At 41.2% G+C, this 12,066-nt stretch overlaps 1 protein-coding gene across 13 annotated transcripts in view; it reads left to right on the top strand.

Moving 5' to 3' along the window:
* The window catches only part of SLC4A7 (solute carrier family 4 member 7), a 124,333-nt gene that overhangs the window by 26,827 nt on the left and 85,440 nt on the right, over positions 1-12,066 (top strand). The window contains exon 1 of one of the 13 annotated variants that reach the window (XM_086365552.1): positions 5,088-5,208. The exons of 10 other annotated variants lie outside the window; for them this stretch is intronic. In XM_086365552.1, the coding sequence (XP_086221678.1) occupies positions 5,179-5,208 (30 nt within the window). In that variant the 5' untranslated portion in view covers positions 5,088-5,178. Of the gene's footprint in view, positions 1-5,087; positions 5,209-9,540; positions 9,823-12,066 lie in introns of those variants that run through there. 2 more of the 13 variants (XM_086365549.1, XM_086365548.1) reach the window with 2 other exon arrangements.

The following is a 12,066-nucleotide window of genomic DNA, read 5'->3' as shown; positions in this document are numbered from 1 at the left end:
TATATTACAATTAGTTTTTTAATACATAAATTACGATTTTTAGTTAGAGTTTCAATATCAAACTCTCAGAAATTAATAGAGTGAATAGACAGAAAAGTAGAAGGATACAGTAGACCTGAAAAGCACTATGAAGCAATTTACCATAATTAAGATTTATACAATTTTCACACAACAGCAGGCTGCAAATTCTGTTTAAGTTCCCATAGACTATAAACCAGGAGACACTGGACCACATCCAGGAATGTAAAACAAAGGGCAAAAGTTTTATGGTCTAAAGGTACTGAAATCTTAGAGCATCTGTTCTCTTATTATGTTAAAAATCAATATCAAAAGATGCTTGAAAATAACCCACGTATTTTCAAGTGCCATGTGACGTTCACCAGAGATCTTTGACTTAGCCATTGAAAGCCTTTCAGTGAAGAGACTGAAAAAGCACAGAGTGTGATTACAGAGAAGACAGCATTTAAATTAATCAGAAATTAGTATCAAAGATACTTTAAAACCCACATGTAGGCAGAGTCTTCTTATTCTCGTTATACCTAAGTCATAATGGTTGAGTTGCATGTTTGAAAGCGTATTTTGAGAAATGGATCCTTTTCTAATGGTTCAGCCGTTAATCTTGATTCTGAATGAGATAGTATTTAAGTAATGCTAATACTCCCAATTGTGATGGACAGGGAGGCCTGGCGTGCTGCGATTCATGGGGTCGCAAAGAGTCAGACACGACTGAGTGACTGAACTGAACTGAACTGAATACTCCCAATTAGTGTGATTATTGTTATTTTCAGTTAGGACCTCAATGTAATGAATTTTGAGGGGATACAATTCAGTCCATTATTAGAAGACAAGGACTGCAGAACAAACACAAATAGAAATGAGAGTCTGAGTGAGACAGAGTGCTCCTGTCTCCACTTGGAGGTCTGTGTCTTCCTCCTCCATGGTTGATACTGAAAAGGTCTTATGCCAGTGTCTGTCCTCTCTCTTCCTCCACTCCCTTCCATAGCATTCATTTTTAAAACCACAGTTCCCTGAGATTCTACAGTTACTAATCTAAGATTCTTGTCACTTAGGGCCCATTCATTTTGTTTTTGTGTGTGTGTGTTTTATTTCTTAGGGGCCATTCATTTTAAAGGCTCTTATCTCTTTTTTATTCTAGCAACTTCTCATAGTTTAATTTTTGATTATAATTTCCTTTAATCCGTTTTCTCTTTACCCTTTGTGGAACTCATATTATTTGGAAGTTGAACCTTCTGAATTGATTGTTTATCTCTCGTCTTTAATGTTTTCCAGCTCTCCTTTTTGTTACACCGTTTGAGATCTAAGCCTTTTATACATTGGAAGTCTTTAATTTTCCAGAGTTCACTCTTCCTTGTTCTGTTTCTTGGTACTAATGTAGTTATTTATATTAGTTTTCTTTTAACTGAAGTAAAATATAAACATGAACAGATGGTAAGTGTGACCAGTTATCGGGAAGTAGGCGGATGCATGTAGCTCTCACGTTAGGAAAGAAATAGTAGGACGTTACTAGTACCCCAGCTACTCTCTCCGCCCTCCTGCTTTAAGATAACTCTGTCCTGACTGGAAACACAGAGGACAGTTGTACATGTTTGGCGTATTTCTCCCAGACTATGTTGGTGAAATTTATCCATGTTCTTGCCTGTAGCAGTGCTCTGTTTATGTTGTATGTGTTGGCGTGGATTTTCACTATGGTGGTGGTGGTTTAGTTGCTAAGTTGTGTCCCACTCCACAGACTGTCGCCTGCCAGGCTCCTCTGTCCATAGGGTTTCCCAGGCAAGAATACTGGAGTAGGTTGCCATTTCCTTCTCCAGGGTATCTTCCTGATCCAAGGATCTAACCCAGGTCTTCTGCACTGCAGGCACATTCTTTACTGCTGAGCCACCAGGGAAACCCTGCAGGTGATTTACTTGTAAACTGAGCCCATGAAGCAAGAGTGATGGACAGGGAATGAAAGAGGTGCATCAGTCAGAGATGGGCTGTTACAGTGGGGGCTGGCGCTCAGCCCTGCAGGCCCTCCGAGGAGCCTTGTGGACTGCTTGCCCGTCAGAGCTGCCTGCCCGAGGGATGCGGAGGGGTGCAGAGCATTTACCACTTTCCAGCACTCTTGCCTGGAAAATCCCATGGACGGAGGAGCCTGGTGGGCTGCAGTCCATGGGGTCGCCAAGAATCGGACACGACTGAGCGACTTCACTTTCACTTTTCACTTTCCTGCATTGGAGAAGGAAATGGCAACCCACTCCAGTGTTCTTGCCTGGAGAATCCCAGGGACGGGGGAGCCTGGTGGGCTGCCATCTCTGGGGTCGCACAGAGTCGGACACGACTGAAGCGACTTAGCAGCAGCAGCCGCAGCAGCAGGCCTCACTGGTTAGGGGTGGCCACCAGGGCATTACCTCCATGTGCTTGTGGGTAGTGCATGCATACATGCCTTTGAATGCTTTTTAACATGTGTTTTAAAATTTTAGAATTAACTAGAGGACACATCTTAGAAGGCTTCATTATAAATACAGAATAGAATGTAAGTGTAAGTATTATCAGTCTTGATATAAAAACAAATTTAATTGAAACCAGGATGTGGAAGGGAGAATGTAAGTGAAAAAGCTATATATGGGTGAAAAAAAATCTTTTTTTTGTAGGATAAACAGATACTATCTCAAATGGTACGTTATTTAAAATTATGATGGCAACTCTAGCTACTAGGTATAGTTACAAGGCAGAAACAGAAAGTAGTTGATGTCTGGTGAGTGTAAGTGGGTTGCGAGGAATGCTTGTTCGGGAACAATTCAGTAAGACTTGAATTTTCTACCATACACGGGTTAATTTAATAAATTATATTAAAATTTTAGTTTCCGTATACTGATACAGAAGAATCTTTAGGATTTGTAAGTGGAAAAAAAGCAAGTTATACAACAGTGAGTTGTATGTAGCTCCAGTTTTGGTGAGTATTGTGCGCGCGCGCGTGCACACACACACACACACACACACACACACACATGCTGCAAAGTCGCTTTAGTTGTGTGTGACTCTTTGCGAACCTATGGCCTGTCACCTGCCAGACTCCTCTGTCTGTGGAATTCTCCAGGCAAGAATATAGGAGTGTGTTGCCATTTCCTCTTCCAGGGATCTTCCTGACCCAGGGATTGAACCCATGTCTCCTGTGGCTTCTGCATTGCAGATGGTTTCTTTACCACTGAGCCGCTGGGGGTGTCTGCATATGTGTACACACACACACACACAGACACACACACACACACATATATGCATGTATACTTGTATTTGTGTGATAAAGTTGGAGAAAAGGTTGAAAATGGGGCAGAGAGATGAAGGAAATAAGTGAGACCGTTTTGATTTGTGCAGATATATTTATTGCCAAGTGAAGTAAGCCAGACACAGAATGACATAGCCTGTATGATTTCACTTATACTTGAAAATATAAATATATGAAAATATAAAACAGTCAAAACCATAGAAGCAGAGTAGAACGGTGGCTGCCAGGGCCCAGGAGAAAGTGATGATCAGGGATGCAGAGTGTGTAAGTGATATGTGCAGCGTGGTGCTTACAGCTAGCTATCAGCACCGCGTTGTACACTCAGCGTTTTTTAAGGGTAGATCTTACAGGTTAAGTGTTCTTACCACAGGCACACACAGCGGCATTTGCAAATAATAATGACAGTGCGGGGATGAGAGGAGACTTTTAGGTGTGACAGATAATGGCTGTGGCCCTGATGCTGGTGATGGTCTCATGAGTGTATGCTGTGCTGGGCTAAGTCGGTTCAGTCGTGTCTGACTCTTTGCGATCCTATGGGCGGTGGCCCAGCAGGCTCCTGTTGCAGGGATTCTCCCGGCAGGAATCCTGGAGCGGGCTGGCATTCCCTCCTCCAGGGGCTCTTCCCGACCCAGGGATCCCGTGTCTTTAAAAGTCTCCTGCCTTGGCAGGCAGGCCACCTGGCGCCTCCCGGGAAGCCCTTCACGAGTGTGCACTTATTCCCAAACCATTGACTTGTATTTACTAAACATGTTAAGCTTTTCATGTGTCAGTCATACCTCAGTAGATTGGTTTAAAAGGACTATTAAGTATTCCTATACGATAAAACTGAAAAATCTTTAATGGACTAGCCTGATTAAAATTTCCGAGTTTATATGTTCAATTTATATCTTTATTTTGTCAAGAAAGTAGTAAACTAAAACTTACTTTACTTTTCTCTTTAACCTGTAAAACCTGATTTAAAACTTTTAATTTGAATATTGGTTTAGTAGTGCCCAGGATAGCATCATAACAGGTAACATATTGCAGAAATGGATCTTCTGTTTTTTGAGGAAGGATAACATTTTGTTCTGCAATTTGGGAAGTTAAAAATATATGTGCACCTAATTCCTCCTTTTCTCCTGAGGCCTCTTAAGCTGCTTATTTCTCTCCCTCCCCTTCTTCTACCCGTGTCCCTGAGCTGAGGGCTCCTGTCACCCAGCGCAGTGAGACACGCACCACGCAGGGAGACGAAGTGCTTAGATCCTAGAGGGAGCACTTTCTGTGGGTGGGAAGAGAGCTTGAGTCTGAAGGTCCGAGGGGTGCTGCTTTTAGCTGTTATCCTTATGAATATTCAATTTGGGGGTAAAATGATAATTAAAGCCACAATAGGATTTATTATTCCTGTTATTAATATATGACTACAGTAAGTTGGTATAAATACAGTAATGGTGAAGAGGCAAAACTCTCTTCAGGTGAAAACATATTTGGATCTTTCCTGAAAATTAGATGAAATTAAGAGTTAGATTTAACTATGTTGTTGAAAATTAATTCTCTAAAACACGCGTGAACACGCATACCCCCATTCCATATAGCATCAGCGTATGCTCTCTTTTTAACTAATGTAGAAGGGTTGATGTTGAAAGCTGGTTGCTGCATTCCTCTTTCGGTATTTTCAGTTATAGCTGCGTGTGTTTATTACCTGGCAGATCTCTTACGCTCTGACCCTGTGTGAGCTGCAGTCATTAGCAGGAAGATTAGGTGACTTAGAGGACGGTGATTGGCTGCAGCATGAAAGCAACTTAGAGGGTTGATTTGTGCAAAGCACAGTGACCTAAATCAGGTACGTCCTCACCGCCCCGGGCTCTGCGAGGGACTGCTGTAGTACGCTATCAGAAACGAGGTGTTTACCTACCACTATGGAAAGATTTCGCCTGAAGAAGTTACTTGTATGTACCTACTTATGATCTTGTGTGTTACTTACAAACCAGTTTGAATCTTTCAGAGTGTAATAGTGAAGCTAGAAGAAATGTCAGGCTTATTATTATTAGCACTGGCTTAGAATAGTGATCATCATCCTTTGGGTCTTTGGCTGTGCAAGTCATCTGCTGAAAAGTAAACCCTTGCAGTGTTGTAGCAGTTTTATTACTTATTCTGTAAAATATATATTTTTGATTAGTTGGTATTACTTGAATGAGGCTTTAAGCGGTTTTATATGGCTAAGGTATTAGGAAAGAAATTACTTTGTCTTAATGGTTAAATATGTTTTGAAGCTAAGCTGAAGTATTTGATAATTCTGAAATTGCTCTCCATGGTTAATAATCATACTTTATGGGAGGTGTTCCCTTTTGGGCTCTAGCCATCTGTCTTACAGTAATTCACTTTGTGATGGGGATCGTCTAATGCTGTTGTAATAGTGGATTTTGTAACCCTCAGGCATCAAAAGAGGAAATAGGCCGAGTCTACAACTGTATTGTTAAATAACCTTTTAGCATTCCCTTTCCTCAATTTTATGCCTTTGACATTTTGTTAAAAATCTCATTTTTGATCATTTGACCAAAACAGTACAAATTGTGGATTTTGCCTTAGTAACTATGAGAGGTAATAGTAAGATGTGTTTGATACAATGCTTAGTTTTGTTTGATGTTGCTGGGCATTCCTACTTGTAAATTGACGTTTGATTTTATAATGGGTTAATGCTGGGCTTTTTTGTTGGAAACTGATTGATTAAATTCCACACTATTGAGTGCCTTTCTATGTTTGACCGTTAATTGTGCTCACAAGGAGGTGTATCCCATGTAAATTTTTCAGCCCAGTGTCTTGTCCTTTGGAACACACTCAGCAGTCAGTGCATTTAACCAAGGGCAGGCCCTGCTTGGTGCTGAGCAGACAGCGGTGAGTGGAACAGACTCGATTCCCTTCTGCTTGGAGCTGATTGTTTAGACTGGAAAAGTTAGGCAACTAGTTATATAAACATGTCATTACATGTTTTCATAAATACTGTAAAGGAGCACTGTGTGTTCTCGGCCTGTATAATAGTGACCTTGTGCTGTTGTCTCCTGGCTAAAGAACCACAAGTCCCTTAAGCTTTGTGTGTGTGTAAAACGAGAAGATTGAACTGGAAAAGTACGCCCCCATCCATACCTGTGTAAGGCCTGGAATGGAGAAGATAATTCACTCACCCCTTGATGTCTTATCATGGGGAGCCCCCCCCGTAAATTAATTGATAAGCTGGCAATTTGATTATATTACAGTTTTTGATTCACTGATGTAGCCCCAGTATCTGGAATGATGCTTGGGCACATAGTGTCCACTCAGTATGCATTTTTTGAATAAATGGATGAATCCAGGCTCCTAGTCATTATTTAAGGAAATGAGACCTCTCTGTTATGTTTTCTATCAGATCCATGGGGTCAGAGTTAATAACGAGGGAAAGGGTAGGCAAATAGACCGTATTTGTGAGGGGTTTCCTGGCTCTTTCCTGTTGATTTTTCAGTGAAAAAAATCCAGTGAAATTCTAAAAATGCCTGGCTAACGATAACCCCTGGCTGACCAAAGCTGGGTGATGTTGACGGAGTACCTGCTGCACCTGCTGCGGCCCCATTCTCTGGGCCGTCGCGCACGTATTTTCCTTCCTGCTTGTTTTCTGTACATCTTAATTATTGATGGAGTTGACGTAGTTTTTTTAAAAGCCCATTTCAGAGTTAGATTTTATTATTCTCATTTCTGGGAGAAGGCAATGGCACCCCACTCCAGTACTCTTGCCTGGAAAATCCCATGGACGGAGGAGCCTGGTGGGCTGCAGTCCATGGGGTCGCTAAGAGTCGGACACGACTGAGTGACTTCACTTTCACTTTTCACTTTCATGCATTGGAGAAGGAAATGGCAACCCACTCCAGTGTTCTTGCCTGGAGAATCCCGGGGACGGGGGAGCCTGGTGGGCTGCCGTCTCTGGGGTCGCACAGAGTTGGGCATGACTGAAGCGACTTAGCATAACATAGCATAGCATTCTCATTTCTGTTAATTTATATATACTTAGTGGGCTCCCCAGGTGGCGCTAGTGGTAAAGAACCCGTCTGCCAATGCAGGAGACATCAGAGATGTGGGTTTAATCCCTGGGTTGGGAAGATCCCCTGGAGGAGGGCATGGCAACCCACTCCAGTCCTCTTGCCTGGAGAATCCCATGGACAGAGGAGCCTGGTGGGCTACAGTCCATGGGGTTGCAAAGAGTCAGACAGGACTGAGCAACTTAGCATGCATATGTGCTTGGTAGCCCAAAGTAAGTGGTTTCTGTGTGTTTTTGGTGTGTGTGCTGAAGTAGAACTGGAATGAGGATCTCCTCATAGCCACAGTGCCATAAGTATTTGATTTATAATTTCAGATAGACCCTGAGGAGGCTTTCCATCTGTCCGTGACTCTTGTGCTTTGTACTGAAGTTTCTGACAACGAAGTATCTACTAACAATCTCCTTTATTATTGGAGGCCGTCACTTGCCAACTTTTATGCTCCACACCTCTTTGAGTTCTCTTGCTCTTACATTCTTTGACCTCTTCACTTTTTTCCTTTGTAACTTTCCTTAAAGCTCAGATTGTCTTTAGTGTTAATCATGGTATGTGTTTGAAATAAAATTTTCTGAAGCTTTGTTCCAGTGTCGGAATCTACTCACTTCCTCCTCTGTCTGTTGACAAAGCATTTTTTTCAGGGCTTCAGAATTTTTTCTGTGGGAATCATGTGATTGCCTGAGTTTAAAATTTGCCATTTTAAATTACTTTAACTTTCCATATACCTTTTACTCCTCTTCCACTTATTTTAGAGTAATGCATTAATCAAAAATGCCAAGTGAATTCTTGAGAAACTATGAATATCATTATTTGGCTTTTTATTTTGTGAAATAGCAATCATTGATGATTCCCCCCTTTAGATTAAGAAAGATTATTAGCTTACTCTTAAGGTTTTTGCCCATAAATTTAAAGTTTTTTAAATATTAAGTTCAACTCTTGGTGATGGATGGGATGAGTTTGGAAATATTTGGAAGACACTTGCGTTTTGTAGGACAACATTACTATTTATATATACTTTGATAGATTGCCCTAGGAATCCTGGGAAAATATTCTGACATACAAATCAGCCTTTAGAGCACTACTTAACAGATTTAGAGTTGCTTGTAATAGAGAGTATATAGTAACTTCACTGTTTTCTTATGAATTGAAATGTATGTTTCCTTTTCTGAAGGATGAAAACAGTGTGAATGAAGTGAGAGTGGTCCCTATAAAGTCTCCTAAAGTGGTTGAGGGCAGGAAGCAGCCTCTGTCGCAGAACGATTGAAATATGCGAGGCTGAGGTCTGTAAACGAGAAGGCAGTGGCACCCCACTCCGGTACTCTTGCCTGGAAAATCCCATGGACGGAGGAGCCTTGTAGGCTGCAGTCCATGGGGTCATGAAGAGTTGGACACGACTGAGCGACTTCACCTTCATGCATTGGAGAAGGAAATGGCAACCCACTCCAGTGTTCTTGCCTGGAGAATCCCAGGGACGGGGGAGCCTGGTGGGCTGCCGTCTCTGGGGTCGCACAGAGTTGGACAGGACTGAAGTGACTTAGCAGCAGCAGCAGCAGCAGCAGAGGTCTGTAACGTGACCAGGGATGTGGTGGGCAGACTGGAAAACATGGATGGATGATTGGGCTCCACCTAAACCACTGGGTCAGCATCTCCAAGACTAGGCACAGGAAGCTGAATTTCAACAAGCCCTCTCGGTATGTCTGAGTTTATAAGATGGCATAAATTCTGAAAATTCCCTGACTAATACAGTTCTAGATCCTCGTGAGAGTTACTTGCCTTCTCTTGGCATTTCATCCTAGGTACTTAGGAACGTACTTTCTATGAATAATTCTCCTAGACGGTCGTAATACTATTTCAGGATACATGCCGAATCTTCACATCATAATAGATACTTGTTTCTGTAATTGTTAAGTCTTTCTAATTAATCTAGTTTTAAAGCCATGAGGCCAGTGAGAGGGCGTGTTTGGTTTCCTCACTGTGATTCGGTGAAGTGCGGGCTCCTCTGCGGCTGTGCCCTGTGCCTGGCACGTTCGCGTGGCGCCTCGCCTCACAGTTCCTTCTGGGGCGAGTGATGCTTGTAGACGAGGGCGAGGTACGTACGTGACCTGGCTTTCAGAAGATTGCACGTTTCAGTCTGCCTCTGTATTCACGTGGCTAAAATAAATCAAAGCAATAAAAAAATGAAAACAAACCCCAGTAAGTTCAGAGTCCACTCTTCCTGCCAGAGGTAACCGGTTTTGCCGTTTGCTTGTCTGTCCTTTCAGCGGTCGTCGTGTATATTCAGACAGTCCTCTTCTGGGGACTTCCTGCACAGAAAGTGTGACAGCGCGCTGTACATGCAGTCTCTGCCTTGTGTGTGTCACTTATAACGGGTGGTAAATGTTCTTCATGTCAGTGCAGAGTGTCTTCACTTTTTAGCAGCTCGGGATTCCGATTGGGGCATTGCCATTCCTCTTTGCAGGGACCCTGGGGATGCTTTCAAGTGTTTTCCAGTTACAAGCTGTAGTAAGTAACCTTGTACCTATGTCATTTCATATACAGAGAATTTAAACTTTCTGTGTGATCTTATGTGGATAATTCTTAAAGCTGTTTTCTTCTATATTATAGAGTAGATATATTCTGAATAATTACCTTATTTTATACATAAAAACTTGAAGCCATGGCAAAATAATTTTCTTAAGATTAGAGTCAGACAAGCTTGCATTGATACACTTATTAAGGGTGCCTTTTTTATTTTTCATTTATTTGAGCTTTCCCAGTGCCTTGGATTTGTTTCATTCTAGGCAGGCTTTATAAGGACTGGCTTGTGTGGCTTACTCATCTGAGGTTAAGAATGAAAACATTTTGATGTCGAGGTGGCTCTTGGCTTTTGCTATTTTTAGTTTTCCACTATGTTCTTGAAGTTAAAAAATGAAGAAGAGTTCTTTTCCTAGATGCAGATTTAAAAGTAACTGACATGTTAAATTGAAACTTGAATTTATTCTTTTTAAAAATTACCAGAATTTCATGTTTATTGTAACGGAAAAGTAAACACTCCAGGATTGTCTGTTTCTGCTTCCCCAGCACCCGTGTGACGGTGTCAGTGGCTTGACGTTTAACCTTTCAAATATTTGCTATTTACATGCATTATTTGTGTATATTTTTAAAAGAAGCAAAATAAAATTGTACTTCGTATGGTATAGTAACTTAATCCGTGTTTAGAAATATGGCTTAAAGCATTATCCTAAGATGGTAGAATTTAAAATGCAGTATATTTGTTTCAGAAATGCATTTCTACCGTGAAATATCAATGACTTCATTCTGAGGGATTTTAAGATATAGCCATGTGCACCCTGCATTTTTTAAGCAGTTTTATTGGTTTATTTATTTGGCTGCACTGGGTCTTGGTTGTGGCATGTGGGATCTTTGATCCTCACCGCAGCATGCGATATTTTCCTTGTGGTGTGTGAGCTCTAGGTCCCCAACCAGGGACAGAGCCGGGGCCCCTGTACCGGGGGCGCAGTCTTAGCCACTGGACCACCAGGAAGGTCCCTGGACCCTGCTTATTTTGTTGAATTACTTGTACTGTGTTGAGATAGGCAGTGTGTGTGCCTACTTAATATTTGCCTTTATAACAAACTGCCTTTCTGACTTATGTTTCACAGTTGTTGGAAAGGAGATAATGTTTTTAAGGGAAGGGAGAAATACAGATACCTGCTCCCTGCTTTTTTTTTTTTTTTTTTTTAACAGTGGTAAGTGTTGTAATTTTTCCAGACCTCAAAAATTTTAACTTTATTTTACAAGTTACCTGTGAAAGCATTCTCATTGAAAACCCAAACATTAACAATAAAATAATATTCTCACTTGGCTTCCAGTTGCTTACTCAAGGCTTCACAGAGTCTAAGGAAAGCAAAGTGGGTGAGCTGTGAGAAGATGAGTTTTCAGACATTCTCTGTGTTACATGCCCCCCTTTTCACACGTGGCAGTATTTTTCCATGATAGATGTTTAGAGGTCAAAGAATATGCGTATTTTAAATAAATAAATACTGTAAGCTTGCCCAGCCTCAGCTGTTTCTGTGTTAGCTAATTATTAGTAGTATATCTAAACATGTAATCCATCTTTGATAGAAATGAGAGGTTATTATTGTTGTTAGGGAAGAGAGAAAAAGTGTATTGTTTTGCTTCCTTGGCAGTTGTTCTTGTGAAATGGAAGTTTGGAATGGGAGCAGTTAATCCCTTTTAGAATACACAGAGTGCTTGCTACCTCTTGGATCATACAACCCGTGTCTTTTGGTTAATAGTCGTGGCTTCTTTTTCTGTATCTCCCTACATGCTTAGTGACTACATTGCATGAATTCATTGAAGGGAACTTAAAGGTTTCATGAGTGTGACGTGCTTAATGGATGGATGATTTATTAGTTCTTTATTCTTGTATGTGTTTCCTGCTTTAGCCTCTGCTCATTTCTAGAGTGTGGCTGCTCTAAGTTAGTTTAATCACAAATACAGTCTTCTTTCTTAGTTCTTTACATGAAAATGTATCATGGTCTACACGGCCTGCCACCCAATTCTTTACGTATAAAGCCTTAGCAAGTTATTTAACGTACAAGTGTCATGTATTGAATTGATCCCAGTCCTTAGAGTCATATACCTCCCTGATATCCAGGTTTGTTTGATTCTGCAGTTGGGATATCTAGCCTCTCTCCAGAAATTCAGTTTGGATATTGAGATCTGCTTTTCCTAATACACTGTGTCTGTTTCTGAGTTTTGATT

This window comes from Bos grunniens, chromosome 22, assembly GCF_055505025.1.
Source record: "Bos grunniens cultivar Pamir isolate PY7600 chromosome 22, Bosgru_T2T1.0, whole genome shotgun sequence".
NCBI classification, from domain to species: domain Eukaryota; kingdom Metazoa; phylum Chordata; class Mammalia; order Artiodactyla; family Bovidae; genus Bos; species Bos grunniens.
The sequence above is the reverse complement of the archived record's forward strand: the minus strand, read 5'-3'. Positions and strand labels throughout refer to the sequence as shown.